Source organism: Ostrinia nubilalis, chromosome 22 (assembly GCF_963855985.1).
Source record: "Ostrinia nubilalis chromosome 22, ilOstNubi1.1, whole genome shotgun sequence".
Lineage (NCBI taxonomy): Eukaryota > Metazoa > Arthropoda > Insecta > Lepidoptera > Crambidae > Ostrinia > Ostrinia nubilalis.
The window spans coordinates 3428846-3446531 of record NC_087109.1 but is presented as its reverse complement, the minus strand read 5'-3'; the positions used below and the strand labels follow the sequence as shown (position 1 = coordinate 3446531).

The 17686-nt window shown below is 38.4% G+C and overlaps 2 protein-coding genes across 2 annotated transcripts in view; one reads left to right on the top strand and one right to left on the bottom strand.

The window, feature by feature from the left end:
* Positions 1-17686, bottom strand: part of LOC135082867 (dual specificity protein phosphatase 23-like) — a 239321-nt gene that overhangs the window by 141750 nt on the left and 79885 nt on the right. The gene's annotated exons all lie outside the window — the stretch shown is intronic.
* The window catches only part of LOC135082755 (tubulointerstitial nephritis antigen-like), a 62084-nt gene that overhangs the window by 40183 nt on the left and 4215 nt on the right, over positions 1-17686 (top strand). Inside the window, exons 4-6 of the mRNA XM_063977521.1 lie at positions 12982-13154; positions 15835-16018; positions 17364-17498. Coding sequence (XP_063833591.1) covers positions 12982-13154; positions 15835-16018; positions 17364-17498 — 492 coding nt within the window. The remainder of the gene's footprint in view (positions 1-12981; positions 13155-15834; positions 16019-17363; positions 17499-17686) is intronic.

The window sequence follows — 17686 nt, the reverse complement described above, 5'->3', positions numbered from 1 at the left end:
TGGGAGAGGCCTTTGTCCAGCAGTGGACGTCATTAATTGGCTGAAACGAACGAACGCATTCTGAGCAGTAGTCATGGTAGGTTAGGTTCCTATACTATCCTAAGAATTATTGATTACCTACATGGCCAACATACCTTTCAGCATCTTTGGGAAGCGAAAAAAAAGATAAATCCGGTAGATTTCTTTTCGAATTTAAACACCCGAACGCCGCACAATAATATTTATTTCTCTTTATGTCCATTTTTAAATAATACTTCGATCATAGAATTAGGTACTACAACGCACGCCAGCGTCCTGACGGGCGCGCGCGTGACACTCGACTGATATAATACCCGCCGGCGGGGCGCTTCGCTGTAGGTAATTATCGGATGTACCGCGCGGAGTGAGCCAGGCCTGGCAGTACTTTGTGGCGTCGCGCGAAACTTCAACGCACTATAACTGATTGACAATTAAAAATATACGTGTCCAATATTTTTTTATATTAAAATTGACGGACTAAAAAATTTTTTTAAGGAAACTAGCCTATTGAAAATAAGGTTGTACATTTTTGGCTGTACTATTACTTATTCTGTGTTTTTGGTCACTCTGAGTGTCACGAACTATTTGACGCTGACTGTACTTAAACTTCATACAAATCGGTAGCTGATTCAGTCAGTTTACATTCAACTTGAGCATCCAATTAGCAGGTATCCTGTACAACCGCGTATCTTTAAATACACGAGGTGCGAAATTGTATGAGCAAATAATCCCATAAACGTACTGAGATCACATAAATGAATGATTGTAGCGCCACCTATAGTCACGTACCTTACTGTCTGTGCGGATATTTATTTTAAAATTAATAACATTCCTGTTAACCCATCGTGATAAGCTAAACATGCTAGTATTACGAGTGGGTTCACTACGTAGCGTAGCTGCGGGGATCGAACCCTCGTTCCTCGGATCACGAGTCAGCCAGTCCAACACGTCTGCATTTACGAGTACCTAACTTCTACTTAAATAAGTATTAAACAAAATGATATTTTTGATATTTTCAGAAGGTTAGAAACCACAAGAAGTCAAGAAGAAGTGGTGATTAGGAAGCTATTTTCATAAAATAAATTATTTTATTCTCAGAATTGTATACATAGCGTGTTTTGTTTGAGTTGCAAGCAGCGCATGTGTTTTAATTATCACAGTAGTTAAGCCTTTAATTGGAGCAGCGGTAAAAATTTCCTTAAATAAATAAAAGATAATGCAAGTAAAGTCCTTATGGCATCATAATAACGTGACTCTACAAAAAAACTTCGCAAGAAAACATACGAAATGACTGTGCGTGATGCAACTAATGCAAGTAGAGAATTCCGTCAACACACGAAAATAGATTTCAATTGAGGATTCCATGCACCAAAATAGCATATTTATTTTGGTTGTTCTCAAAATACTACAATGTTGTTACCGTCCCGCATGTAACAATTTATTTATCTTACGCTCAAAGTAGGTATCTACCTAATTATTTTTTATATTCATTCAGTGAGTCAACAATATGACAATTAATTTATTTCACTTCATGCGCAAAATAAATTATTTTTTATTTTCATTCAGTGAGTCAATGTCCTCATTGGCGCGAATTTGCGTTTTATAAATCTGTGGATAAACTTTTCAACGAGTTTACGGCTTTGGACCAGTGCCTAAAGCCATCTCATTTATTTTTATACTAAAAACACGAGATTTAAATGTATTTAAGTGGTATTTATTTACTCTACTTGCTGCAATTTAAATAGCAATAAAGTCTTTGTAAATTAAGGTTAACTCATGTAGTATATTAAATAAACTTTGTTTTGCGAGCATTTCTTTATACCGTTTCGGCATTTTGCGGGACTTTTTTCGATTGTTTTAAATAATAAATAATACGAACAGTTTGTATGTTCTCTCTTTTTTAAACAAAGTCCAAAATTCGAAGGTACTTTTCTCTCCAATTTGAGTTAACTTCGTTCTCCGCAAAACCGAACATTAGGTAGGAAGGTACTTGTTTATTCTTAAAGCATTGCCTTTTGTCGCCAGAGCCCCATCTGCTATAAACAATAGCTTATTTGGCAAACAAATACCTAAATGGTGACTGAAGGGACCACAGATTAGAATTTAAAAAGGGTCATCGGACTTCAAAGTACGTTTGCGCTTGTTTTTGGTTGCTCTTCTGAATTTTCAGTCGTAGAAATTGAATTAGGAATAAACAGCTGTTTTTAAGGCTAATGGCCGACCATATAATTTTTTTTAGACACTTTTATTTTCTGTATTTTTACTGACGTAAGCATTTAGCTAGATGTTCCATTTCTTGTTTTTAAAATGAAAACTATCATAAAATCAGTAATAACGTAACATTAATAAAAATAATAGCAGGCCAGGTGTACAAAACAAAGAAATAAAAGTATGACATCACTTTTTTGTACAATACAAAAAAAGACAAACAGATAATAAATTTTTCTCCAAATGACAAGTCAGTTAACGACAAATTAAACCAGTAAACAAACCACTTCGTTTCCAATTGGAGATTTGTAACGATTTGTTATACCAGTGTTGGCATTTACAAGTGCTCATTAGAGCGTCGTTTGTCATGTCACAGTCACAGTGACATCATGACATAATATTAGGCGTCACAACGTCACATAATAATGTTCAAGGACACATAAATTACGCGATCGTAAAGTTTTAGATCATCGGCTTTATGGTAATTTTTATTGAAGCTTAAGAGGAGAATCGTTTTTATTTATAAATAAATAGTGAATACATAATAAACCCAAGAATGGGAAGTAAAGAATACTAGCAATCAAAAATAAATAAGCTGATTGATCCAAGCGTAAAAGTGGGAACAAATTCACAAAGTGAATTTACACTATCGTCTGCCCCATCTGGGAATCGAAGCCGGAACCCCGAATCGAGAATGTGAGAGAGATACCTTTTTGCCTCGCGGACACGCTTTTATTTTTAAGTAAACAAGGTTTTATTTTTTTCTTTGTTACGGTTTTGTAAAAATATCTCGAATCTCGAATTCTATTGTTTTGTGTGTGCTATAATTGAGGCTTTAACAAAATAAATAAATAACATAATTCGTATTAATAAACCAAAACAAAACAATGAAAATACTTAAATGACATGACTCCTATCGGCGCCTTAACAGTGAAACCGCAATGTGAAGGCCACGACACGAGCCGATGACATAATTTTACAAGCTATTAATAATATCCTCACTATACTTAATAATATTATGCGTAAACATTGGTTTTACTATCGCATTCATTGGAGTTGAAATATGTAATTAAGTTCAAGTTTTTAATTACATTCTTGATAAACGGTTGTTAATCATTAATGAGGAAAATCTGAGCGATTATGATGACCCCCTAAGTAGGTAAAGTTGATAGCACTACACTTTTTTGTTGCAAAAAGCTTAAAATGTAGATGCCACAATATTATTTTTGCCTGTGCCATTCGTATTTAGTGCCTTCAAAATAAATTTAGGCTTTACCTTACCCCACTCTCCGATCTGCACTTTCTTCTCTCCGTCCGATCCTTCCAACTGTTTTCTTTCTTTCCTTACATACCTAAAACGTTTCCCCGTTTTTACTCGACAAATGGCAACGCATAAGCCAAAAAAAAGTTAAGGCTTGCACCAGCTCTACTTTATTATTTCGTTCGTTCGTTTCAGCCAAATGACGTCCACTGCTGGACAAAGGCCTCCTCCAAGGTTTTCCTTTATTTATTTATTTATTTTACTTTATTATTTATTTTTCACTTTTTTAAGAATTCCTTTTTTTTTTTTTTGGCTTTCGCGGTTATTTTTCATTTAAAATTGAATAGTTCTTTTGTCTCTTCTAATAATCAAAATTAATTGACAATGAGGAATAAAACCTGTTTAAAATACTGGCCGCCTGAAAAAAAACCCGCATCGTGTTTTAGCTTAGTACAAATTCTTTACTGCCAGTACCATTTTTTTTTTCAAATAAAAGCATAATGACTCCTTTGTAGTTTTTAATTGCTGGCCATGACATTGAGTCAATTCAGCCAACTATTTGTGCGCCTTCGGTCATCCGATCAGCTGATCGCCGGTCACAGATTATCGTCAATTGCATGAATTGTGGACCAAAGATGATCTCATACAAACTGCTCCAATCAACGGTAATGAAATACGGCAATGAGCGCCATTAGCGATATTGGCATTCTTTGGAGGTTGAAATGTCGGTTTTTTCATCGGATAGTAGAGTATTGAGCGGTAACCTATACAGGGTAGAAACGATAAGTGGTCTCACTCGATTATTTATAAACTATACAACATAACTTATTTATAAACTGGTTAATGATCCTTTAAGTGCTTCACGAGCTCTATCAAACGGTATCCAAAATAGATTACAGAATAAACTTGATCTATCCGAAAATTCAATGTTTCCAGATTCCATACATTTAGTACAGCCACACAATAGTAAAAACTGTTTAGAAATAATCGAGTGAGATCACTTATTATTTCCACCCTGTATAGCTATAAAGAACATTTGAATTTGAAACCTCTATTTGACCTACAATGATGCAGATGAGATGCAGGCCAAGAGCTTCCTCATTATCGATAAAAAATATGGTTTTTCGTCATAATATCTAGATATAAAACTAACTGGTAATTGAAATGACACAAATTGATTTTTTTATTTGCGTGGCCTGATTTTCTAATTTGCGTGTCTAGCCTGCGAATTGAACCCGGATCTTCCAGTTAAGAGGATCCAACTCTAACCATATACCAGCGACATAGCACGTGTTGTCAATACATAATAAATCATAATAATATTACATAGTGGCTTCAATTTATCACTTAAGACCAGTCTGAGTGTTGGGTGACATAATTGTATAAATATAATTTATTAATTGATAAGTTATCTTGAGGTAAGCTTCGATGAACTGTATAATTAAATAAACAGATACTTTAACTACAATTTAATCGGAAGTTATTACTATTGAAGTATCAATATCATTGATGGATAAGAATAAGATTGTTATCAACAAATTAATTATAAGTCTAGCGCTATCTACTAACAAAACTCGATTGTCAACTGTAGTATATACCTAATAAATAAATAAATAAATAACTCAGTCAGCGCCTGAAATATGGCACCGGCACGGGAGGGGTGAGATTGACATATTATATGTCTGAAGTTTCACTGACCTTTGACCGTCTCAAAATCACCTTACCCTGCCGGCATACTTACTAGACTTATTACCTTATTGTGTCCGCGACTTACTAGTTTATGTTTTTCCGTTATGGCAAAATTTTTCATCGATGCTCATAATACGAGTAAAGTGGACATCACTAGACATTTCATTGCGGGTCCAATGACAGTTTAACTTTCCCCGGGACAAACTTGACCTTCACTGATTGGGTTTTAGGCGGTCAAGCTGTAGATCCTGGCTACACAGGAGTTGCAGCGATGAGAACGAGAGTTGGGAATGCACATTAAAAAATTTATTGTAGCTCCAAAATAGCTCTTAAAAACTCTAAAGTAAGCAAGTAGGCTTTTAAAAGGCACTTTTATACGTCCCAGTATTAACCCTACCACTGCTTCGGGACAATAGATGAGCCAGTGCTGAGAAGAAGCAGCTCAAGAAACTCAGTCACTATTGTCAGCCTCATTTTCACAAATCACAACTAATTAAAACGTTATTTATACCTATTACAACTATTAAAATGTCACGCGCAGTGTAGGGCTCCGTAGATATCCGTCGTTAGCACAATAGATTTCAGAAGCAAGCACCCTAAAAAAAATTTTTTTTCATAATTTTATTTTACCGTTTTGTCGGCGTGATTAATATACATACCTCCACAAAATTACATCTCTCTAGTGCCAATAGTTTCCAAGCAAAACCTCGGACAGACAGACATATCAAAACTATAAGGGTTCCTTGTCAGGACTACGGAACCCTAAAAAGATAGACAATGAACTTGACTGTACTTTAGTAAACAGACGACGTCATTATGGTGGTATCACGATGTCAAAGATTCTTGGAAGTATTTTGTTGAGTCTAACTCGAAGGTCGCATTGTAAGAATACTGCTATAGTAATTTGGGAATACCTATTGAGTTCTGATTAAGATACGTATCTCTACATTCCCATGTAAGTCCCATTCTTCCCGTGGATGTCGTAAGACACGGCTCAGGAAATATTCGAAGATCAAGCCTAAATTGTGACAATTTTTATTATTAAAAGTTATATTTTAGTTTTTTAGCCTCAGACCCAGAAATCACTTACCCCAGCAACAGTGACTAACTAACGCCAGGTCACTATTTAAAAAAATGTTGAATGTTGACATGTTTTTGTTGATGGTGTAAAACATTGTTTGTATGGCTTTAAAGTTAAAGAACAATACATAAATTCAAATACCGACTGGGTCAAAACCTGATTTCTTTTCATTTATTGTCTATGGCCCGGTTTCTGAATTGAGAGTTTTGGTTTGAGCGGGTTTATCTTCTATTGTTTTAATCAAGTAAGGTACAACTTGTTCAACAAATAAATATTAAATTCATCCGTAGAAGATGAGCTTGCTCAGCTAGAGCTTCAGAATTCTCATTTTAGAAACCGGGCCTATGATTTTAACTACAAACTTGGTATTTAAAATCTTTACATCTAAGAGAGGTCGGTCGTCTAAGGATTGTCGCATATTCTAGTCTATTAGGTACTAACTACTATGTATTATAAAACTGAAGAGTTTGTTTGCTCGAACGTGCTAATCTCAAGAACTACAGATCCGATTTAAAAAAAAGTGTTGGATAGCCCATTTATCGAGGAAGGCTTTAGGCTATAACATCACCCTACGGCCAATAGGGGCGGAGCAGTAAAGAAAAATGTTGCAAACACGGGAGATTTTCACGCGTGCGAAGTCGCGGGCACAGCTAGTTTCATAAAACTAGAGTCGCAACTTTGCAGTTAACAGTTTAAGCTGACTGTAAACATTACAAGACGCATTCTTACTTGGAATCGCCTTGAAATCTTAATTTAAACATGGGATATGCAGATGCTGCCCGCTTATCACTTATCAACCAGTTTAACTCGCTGCTGATAATGAGATTTAGACTGAGTTGCACCATTAACTTTAACGGTAACTATGACGATAGCCGGTGCTTTTTGTATGGAGTTTGACAGATATTTGACGTTTGTCAAAGTTAAAGTAAGATGGTGCAACCCACCCTTAGTGTCCACAGTCCACGGCAACTAGCAAGTTAACTTCTAAATATTCTTAGGAATTATTCTGCAAAAGGATTACAATTTTACTTAATACGTAGAGTAAGTAGTAGCGTGGGATTTAGTACCATAGTGTGATTTGTCACGTCACAATTAATATCAATGTCACCCCTCCCGTGCCTCAAGTGGGGCAGCAAGGTTCTGGAGTGGAGGCCGCGTACCGGAAAACGCAGCGTGGGACGTCCACCCACAAGGTGGACGGAGGAAGGCGCTGGACGCAGGCCGCTACCAACCGGGCAACATGGAAAGCATTGGGGGAAGCCTATGTTCAGCAGTGGACGTCCTATGGCTGAGATGATGATGATGAGGTGTTATTTAAAACTCTGATGCGATGCTTTACCCTACACTGCTCTGCTGTAAAATTTCAAAAAACAAAATCAACTGAAAACCTCTTCTAACAAAGCAGAAAATTATCTCCGCTTTTGTCCAAAAAGTGCCGTTACATTGTCTTCGTCGTAACTTTTTTATTGGCCTGCTAACTGTATGGTACAGTAGTCTTAAATGCGGTGTTTTTTGTGCAAAATATTTAGGTAGTGGCTTGTCGCCAGTGGTACAGTCTGCTGGATAATTGCATGCTCATTATTGCTCATGCATCGTCTTTAAGTCGCTAGTCGTAAAATTGCTGTGAATGCTCTCTTTTCGGTAGTGTTTTGTTTTTCTTTTCTTTTCGACATGTTGAACCACCACGTTAGTTTCAGAAACCATATGGTCCACCAGAATTTCATATCATTACTTATTTGAACTCTTAGTGCTGATGACCGTAGGGGGAGAAAAGTTCTCGAGTGGCAAACACGGGCTGGAAGACGTAGTGTGGGCAGGCCCCCTACTAGGTGGACCGACGATCCAGTGAGGATCGCGGGAGGTGCCTGGATGAGTTCGGTCGTTATGAAATTCCTTGAGAGACGCCTTTGTCCAGCAGCACCTCGTAAAGGTAGCAGGAAGACGCTGGATACAGACCGCTACCAACCGGTCATTATGGAAATCATTGGGGAGGTCTATGTTCAGCAGTGGACGTCCTAATGATGATGATGAACGTATACGTAGCACGTCAAGTCAAGTATTTAGGATAAGGAAAACTCTTATTCCTCAGCGCTTTAACCTCTAAAATGGAAAGTCTGAATCATAATCGAAGTGGACTGTACCAAGGTAATAAAAACGCGGACTTTAGACCGCCATTTCACTAATTGTTTGAAACACGAGCCGTCTGCTGATAAAGTTAATGCCATCGGTTTTTATTTCAACGGAATGCCAAACGTTTAGTTATTTAACGAGATCAAAGGTTTTCCCAATGGAAATTAGACTTTGATCTATGTAACTAGACCAATTTGTTGCTGTATTTATAAAGCTGAAGAGTTTGTTTGAACTGGTCCAATTTGAAAAATTATTTTTTTGTTGGATAGCCCATTTATCGAAGAAGGTTTTATGGCACAGTTAGAGAGGCAAATAAAATGTTTCTGATCAAACTTGCGATAAAAAAGTGACAGGCCAAAACTCGCGTGATATTATGAACTTTGGGCCAAAAATCACTCTGCGATGGAAATACTTACTGTGAATTTTTCTTTTTTATTGCACATCAGACAAAGTACAATTTTGTTACTAAATCGCACCTATCCTACTTGATTGATTCGTCTGAACTAAGGGTGTTTTAAATGACAATCGAAGTGGTCGCCATGACCGAAATCGGTCGGATGAATCATCATCATCATCATACCACAGGAATCTCCTTGAATGTAATAAACACTAGACAATATTTGCATACGTGTAGGTGTGAACGACTTATATCCATGATCAGATTAATGATTATTGCTTGCAATGTACGGAAGCAAATTGACCCATCAAGAGTCATTGTGGCGATGACATGCCGTGACTGACGGTTGTCATTGATGAAGGATCTGCCCACATGATAATAAAGCAGGACCATAACATGGCCATAACATAAAGGAACTCGAAGACTGTTCTTATTGTCTGATTTAATTTGCATCGGAAACAGTGACTCAATGATGGTCGCGTGACTTAGTGGATTGTCCAAAGGTTTAGGTTCGAGTGCTGCTGGGGCCAAATGTTTAATATCATCCAATATGTCGACTTTTACCTTGGATTTATACTTACCTTAAAAAAAGAGAGCTGCCAAGTCGGTTACAATTTATAAATATACATAAGTAAGTGTGACGGCTAATCCTCATTTAAACACACTAGTAGTATAAGTACGTTCAGAGTAGCTAAGACATAGGTAATACTATGAGGTATTATATTAGATAGGTATGGCATTCTACACTATAAGTAGATATGCTTAACTCAATACAACATACTTCTGTTTCTGCAATTTATTAAACCGATCTTGTCGCAACAAGGTTAAATTTCCGTGCTTTTAAGTAATTTTGTGAAAAACATTATTGGCAGGTAGCTAATAGCTCATAAGATAGGCCCCATTAATTAATGTTTATTGTCCGTGGTGCATATTTTTCCCATAAAGGTTACTAAACCTTTGTTTGTCACCTGTCATCCGCTTTGCAACGGAGGGAAGTCGAACCTTAACTTCGAAATCCTCCTATGTTCTTCTGATAAATTTCGTTGCGGGTCCAATGACAGTTTAACTTTCCCGCCCCGGGACAAACTTGACCTCCACTGGTTGGGTTTTTATTGGCGAGCTAATCAAGCTGTAGATCCTGGCTAAACAGGAGTTGCAGTGATGGGCAAGAGAGGTGGATAGTCTCTACTAATTTCCTTTACTCTACATTTTATACACTAAATGCACTTTATCTTTGTATAATCACAACACCATCAATTAATCCATTCTGTCACAGCCTATTAGAATAACTCATACATCAAAATGTATTCTGCCTACAAATTAAAATAAGTAGCGCGTTTACTATAATTGCTCAATCATTACGTGCGCGCGTATCGAATATTAATGACGCGTGCGCACCGTTTACAGATCTGTTTGATAGCCTATTAATAATCATGTTTATTTACCCTCAGGTGGGAATTATTCCCACCAACATTGCTATGCATTTATTCGCTTTTAACCACAACTGGAGCTGGAAGCTTTTGGCCTGGAAGTGATAGTCAGACCATGGAAGTTAGTTGCTAATTGCTCATAAGATAGGCCCCCTACCCTTAATTGATATTTTATTGTCCGTGGTGCATAATCTTTTCTTATAGGTTTTAAACCTTTGTTTGTCAGCTGTCATCCGTTTTGCAATGGAGGGAAGTCGAATCTTAATTTCGAACTCCTCCTATGTTCTTCTGATTAATTTCGTTGCGGGTCCAATGACAGCTTAACTTTTCCCCGGGACAAACTTGAGCTTCAATGGTTTGGTTTTTATAGCGGTCAAGCTATAGATCCTGGCTACACAGGAGTTGCAGTAGTGGGAACGAGAGGTGGGAATAGTACCGTAGACCATGGAAGTTAGCTTTCGCTTCATCTGAAACAATCTGAAAACTTTACTATCATTGGCGTATCTAGGCTTCTTTTTCAGAGGCTGATGAGCCCTGAACTGAATTATTGTTGTGCTGGATAGCCCATTTAGCGAGGAAGGCATAAAATCATCTTACAACCAATAGGAGCGGAGCAGTAAAGAAAAATGTTGCAAATACGGGAAATATTATTTTTACTTTTTTCAATAAAGTTTACTAACAATAACCTGCAGTCTATGGGTTGAGTACACACAGAGGACGTTGTCAGCCCTGCGCGTCCAATATAATAATGGGTTCAGGATGCTGATGGGGCTGCCTCGGTACTGTAGCGCGTCAGCTATGTTCACTGAGGCTCGCATAAGACAGTTTCCCAGTCGTCATGCGCAAGCGGGTTGCCTCCGCGTGGCGCCGCGTCCGAGACAGCTCCAACAGCCTCCTGGCGGCGATAGGGAGTCGCTATTGCTGTCCTATATTGAGACACTGGAACAGCGTCCATATCGGCTCGAGACCTGCTCGGGTAAATGTAAAGTAGGTTAAATTTTCTTTTTCCACTCTCTTTGTTTTAATTACTAACACTAGCTTATAAGTACATCTGTAACTACTAACCCACTATGGAAAATATTTTTTTCTGAAATAAAAAAAATTAAAATTATAAATTAAATTAAAAATGAAAAAAGTTGAACAAAAACTAGTCAATCGTGATTTTAGTAACTTCCAGACAAAAATAAAAAACAAAATTAGTCATAGACTGATGCATTTTAACGGTCTGTAATAAAATTAAATTACCAAGATTACGTTCCGCGTTTTAATTTTAATATTATGCATTTTGATTTACATTGAAAAACAGTTTATTTGTTTCCGTGTTAATAAATGACCTTTAGATAGGTATTTTAGCTAATTAATCCTTATTCCGAATTAAGATTTATTATTTTATACTAGCGACCCGCCCTGCTTCGCACAGGTACAATGTATTATACTTACTTAAAAACCTTCCTCTTGAATCACTATCTAATAGGTAAACAAAACTACATCAAAATCTGTTGTGTAGTTTTAAAGATATACTCGTAAGCATACATACAGACAGCTGCAAGTGACTTTGGCAATTAAAGTTTCCAATTTATTATTGTAGGTAGGTACTAACTTTCCGCCCGCGTGGAATTTTGTCTGTCACAGAAGAAAAACTTTATCGCGCCCGTCCCTGTTTCAAAAACCGGGATAAAAACTATCCTATGTCCTTTCCCGGGACTCAAACTATCTCTATGCCAAATTTCATAAAAATCGCTTCAGTGGTTTAGGCGTGAAAGCAGGACAGACAGACAGAGTTACTTTCGCATTTATAATATTAGTATATATAGTATAGATATCAAGTACGTACTTCACTTTGGGTGTCACGATCACGAACTATTTGACGCTGACTGTACAGGCGACAGCACAATAAGCTAAACACTGGGGGTCTCTTTTGTCATCAATCATCATCATCATTTCCATTTCAGCCACAGGACGTTCCCTGCTGAACATAAGTAGGTCTCCCCCAATGATTTCCATAATGACCGGTTGGTAGCGGCCTGCATCCAGCGCCTTCCTGTATTTGTATTATGGGCGAATTTACAATAAAAATGTATAGCCCAATGTGCTGTCGTCTGCCTACATTAATTCATCGACTTACAGACACCCTGCACTACCTTTGAGCCCACAGAAGCACAATTTTAAAGCTGTCCGATTTTGTACCTTAACTCCTTGACTTAAGAACACCCATAGGGCCTCGCCCAGCCCTTTGAGATGTCAATCAGCTGCGACCTCATCAGACATAAATACATATGACATTATTATAAATTATAAACAATAGGAATAATTTGTCATGCGTCGGCACTTTGATGCGTTTCAAGGCAAATGTTAATATTTTATGGATGACGACAATTATATGGATAACTTGAAAGAATGATGTGCGGTGGACACTTTTATGTGTTATTTATTAGGCCTAGTCACAAATTAACGATCATAAATATTAAATAAACGTAATGCTATTGTTAAGATGATTAAACAGCGGTTATCACGATATTTTATCGATTTTGCCCACACATTTTGACGTCGATAAAAGTTATCACGGCGCGCATCTTAGGCCTACATGTCATGTTATAGATTTGCAAGTTATTGCAGCTTCCTCCGAAGTGCATAGAGATTATTCTAGGTATTTATTTATAGACAGGTTTATATATAGTTCACCACTCGGGAACTTCTTACCTATTCTGCCCCAAATTCTGAAAAATTGTAGAGGATCTTTTAACAACAACGTTCCTCTTTTTCGCAGCAAATGCATCCTCCGAGAGCCGAACAAGGCGGAGTGGGATTGCGAGACCGACGAGTGCGTCCTCAACGAGGAGGTCATCCGGATCCTCAACCGGCCGGGATACAGCTGGCGATCCGCCAACTATAGCCAGTTCCGCCAGTACAAGCTGAAGGACGCGCTGGTTTATAAGCTAGGTGAGTTGGGTTAACAGACGACCTCGTAAAGTTAGCAAGAAGGTGCTCGATACAGCCAGTTCTTCAACCAGCATTACAGCGTCACTGCCATACCTGATTTGTCAGTTGTCATCCGCTTGGCGCTGAAGGCCTTCTGAAAAAATACATTAGCTACTTTTCACCAAAAGAAAGAGATCCGCAAATCACGCACTGGCCCAATCAGAAGGCTAACTGGACTAGAGTCATACGGATAGGGCCTCATCAGCGAGTAGGTCATCTGGACCCTCAACCGGCCAGGATATAACAGGCAGGGCAGAGGGTATTTTTAGTGAGTATGTCAATTATTATGTTATGCAATTTAAGTAATTCTTCACAAACCAAAACTGCTGGAAGTTTGTAGCGGCCTAGACGGGTTGCTTTTCGTCGTTTTAGATGAAGGAGACCCTGGTGATGGTGACCTTGTGTCCCCTGGACAAAGTAAAAATACAATGTCAACCTCTATCTCAATATCCTTCTTATCCTCTCTACATTAGTCTACATTTTATGAAGGATGTAAGTCCTACTTGATTTAGGTACCTATGAGGTGGAATTGTGTAAAGCAATCATTATCATTTGACAGTTCATAACGTACGATTATTCTGTCAAACGCTTTGCTTAACTGCTTTATCGTACGTCTCTACTCTTTATCTCGTCTATCGTCGTTATGAACTGTCAAATGATTACGATTGCTTTACACAATTCCACCTCTGTTCAGTTTACTTAATTCGTCACCAGCTTTTCTATCTACATCTAAATCAAATGTTACAAGCCTGCCGACAACAATAACATAACATGTTATTATAACATTGTAGTCATAATGAATTCAAATGACATACGCGTTCTGATTTAAATAAAATAATTGACATTCGTGACTGGAATTGGTTCAGATTAGAATTTAGTACGAATTTGGTGTTTTGTAACGAATGTAAAGGTCGAAGTCGTGTCGGGCAGGCAATGTGACAGAAATCACGAGGCAGTGATATGGGGTTTTATGTGTGACGATTTTAACTAACAAAAGCAGACAAGGACTGGCCAATTTATTGTCCCGAAGTAGTGGTATGGTTATACTGGGACGTGTAAAAGTGCTTTTTAAAAGCCTACTTACAAAAATAAAAGAACTGTGAATTAAAAAAAAATCACACTACGCGTCCTACATAATTTAACTTGGGTGTAGAGTTGGAGCCCGTAGAGTTAGAAGCTTGGCTCTTCATGAGGTCTGATAACTTTTTCAGTGCAAGTCATCGGTTTCGTATTGGCAACATTATACATTTTTTTTTTTGGTGGGTCTCTACATTATTCAACTTCAAGTGCCCGCGAATCGAGACAATAGAAATCACTTGTTACCGCGGTCTCATGCGACCACTTAGAGTTTGATGGGACCAGGCCTCTATGATCTGAGGACCAGGCTATGCAAAAACTACTTCTGAACTTTTTATTATACCACAAAGTCGTCTCGTGTAAATCCCTTATTCACCATGTTATTGTGTTGTGAACACGGCTAAGAAGTAAAATGACAATGCTGATATGATCGCTGTATGCATGCCAGGTGTTTGTTTGAAATGGTCCATGATCCACTTTTTAGTGTGACCTTTCCTCCTCCTGCCTGTGAGATAGCACCAACATCTTTAAAACATCCTTTGTAACTGTGAAGGTTTTAAAAAATAATTTTGATTGGCTACCTATTTTTTATATAAATTTTTAAAACAGAAAGAAAACTTTACAAGTGCATGAATAAAATAAAAACATGAACATTATAATTTCATGTAAGATCCAATTTTGGACCAAGCTCCTTCTAAATTAAATATCCTTGGACATTTTACACTGCGCCTCTAGCTAGTCCCAAACTAAGCAAAGCTTGTACTATGGGTACTAGACAAGACAACGGATATAAACATACTTAAATACTTTTTTTTTTTGTAAATACACTTACATAATTATTATACATAGTAACACCCAGACCCGTCACAGAAATTAAAAATTGCCTAATAACGATATCAACAAATGCACACAATAACAAAACATCTCATATAAATTCATCATGCGCCCGCGCATCTAATCTGTAGTATTCCCACAATCTAGATCAGATTAACGTCATTCGACACGCTACAATGGATTTGCAACCTTATCGTTCAGTTAGAAAGGTGAAACTAAGTTCAACCCTTGACTTTCACTTTGTTGACATGCACTATCTAATCGACTTTCGCTAAACAATATTTGCAGATAAGTCAACAAACAAAATCATATTTTATTTAGGTACATCATGATATGGGTAGGTGCGGACTTAGTAATAGCCCAAAAATAGAGGCGTATACTAGGTGTGTTAGAAACCAGTTAAAAAAGCTATGCCTCTCTTTGGGTCTTTAGAAATTACGGGCTGGATCTCTACAAAATATTTTAGCAATAGATAGCTAAAAAAGTATGTCCGGATGTCCGCGCATATTTAAAGATCATAGCACACTTATCAACCCGGGAAGGTATCAACACCGTATCGAGGAACGCGGGTCCTGTGGTATTGTGGTGAACCCACTCGTAACACAAGCATATTTAGCTTACCGTCAAACTTCATGATGACGTAAGACGTCAAACTTTATCATGAGGGCAGAAAATGCAGTGGTGACTCTATTTTCATTGTTTTTCTAACTGTCACTTGTTTCTCTTCCAGGTACCCTCCCCCTATCCCGCGAGACTCTCCGCCTGAACCCCATCAGGCCCATCGACAATGGTACGCTAATCCCACGGAACTTCGACGCCAGAGAGAAATGGCGAGGATTCATCTCTCCCGTGGTTGACCAGGGCTGGTGCGGATCCGACTGGGCTGTGGTAGTTGCCACTGTCACCTCTGACAGGTAATGTCATCCTTACCAACCAACCTTACTAAACTTCTTTTATTTTGTGGCTATTAAAACTTTCTGCACTGGAGGGAGAGTCGAATCATAACTTCGAATTCCTCGTATGTTCTTCTGATTAATTTCGTTGTGGGTCCAATGACACTTTAACTTTCCCACGTGAGTCCCGGGACAAACTTGACCTTCACTGGTTGGGTTATTGGCGGCCAAGCTGTAGATCCTGGCTACACAGGAGTTGCAGCGCTGGGAACGAGAGGTGGGAATAAGTAAATAATAAATCTTTAATATTTAATCGTCTATAATGTTTTTTCACAATGTCATGACAGTGAATAAGTTTTTTACCTCACTTTGCGAAGAAGCGCGAAGCGCTTGCAAGCGCTTGTAAGTATGAAAACTATCCACGTAGGCTTCAATTTCAATATTAAAGTCTTTTTATTAACCTCTTTACTTACAAGTTAAAAATAACTTGCTGGTTAAGAATTACGGGAAACAGGGGATATCCTAACACAAAACATTTCAAGAAACGTAACACGAGACACTATAAACCCGCAAACACTGTACAACTTCAGAAGCGTAACTTGAGAATACTCCAGCTTAAGGAATGCCTTTCTTGCCTTGTTAGTCTAAAAATAAACCCGGCTCAGTGAAATCTCGAGGGCTCTTAAACCAAGGTTAGTAGCTCTTAGTATAATGAACGGTTGGTGTGTAAGTTAAGCTAATTTGAAGCTGCATATGCAGGGATGGCGAACCTTTATATCAAGTACGTGCCACTTTTCTAAAAACATGTTTGATGATTGAAATAGACCATTGCAGCCATCAACTTAGCACTAGTTAAATCAATAAGGGGTATCGTACTAGAGGCGCTACTGGCGAGTAACTACACCCTTACTATACAGAGGCGCTACTCCAGTTATTGCAAAATTATGATAGTTTTTCTATCCTTTCATCGCTCACCAGTTGACCAAGATTAGCCAAAAGAACTAGTCATTGATGCCTCCGACTGCATTTATTCGCACACCACCAACTTTTAGCCGATAGTTGGGCCCGATTCTAATTTGTATATGGAATCGGCTGATATCGAATCGGTTTAGGCGGTTATCACACTGCGCCGCGCTCCGTCGCGGAGCGCGGGACGACAGATTTAATCATTGTATGCAAGTACCTCAGTTTGTATAGAAAACACGCGCGGCACTTCACATTGACATCACGTCTCCGCGCGTGATTTTATATATGAAAATCACGCGCTCCGCGGCGGAGCGCGGCGCAGTGTGATAACCGCCTTAGTGTGCGCGTGCGCACTTTCATCTTTTTCTGTGCCAAATAAATTATTCTTTCTTTCTTTCAGATATGCCATCCAGTCGACAGGAGCCGAAGTCCTGGTGCTCTCCCCTCAGTCGCTCCTGTCCTGCAGCCGGAAGAACCAGCGCGGATGTGATGGAGGACATATCGACATAGCGTGGAACTTCGCCAAGAACTTTGGGTAAGGCCCCAAGTGTTTCTTATGCAGAACAGGTAAATATTTGACTCAAAGGTGACTGACTGACTGACTTACATAGTGATTTATCAACGCACAGCCCAAACCACTGGACGGATCGGGCTGAAATTTTGACGTAGGCATCCGCCAAGAAAGGATTTTACGAATCTACACCCCTAAGGAGGTAAAACGGG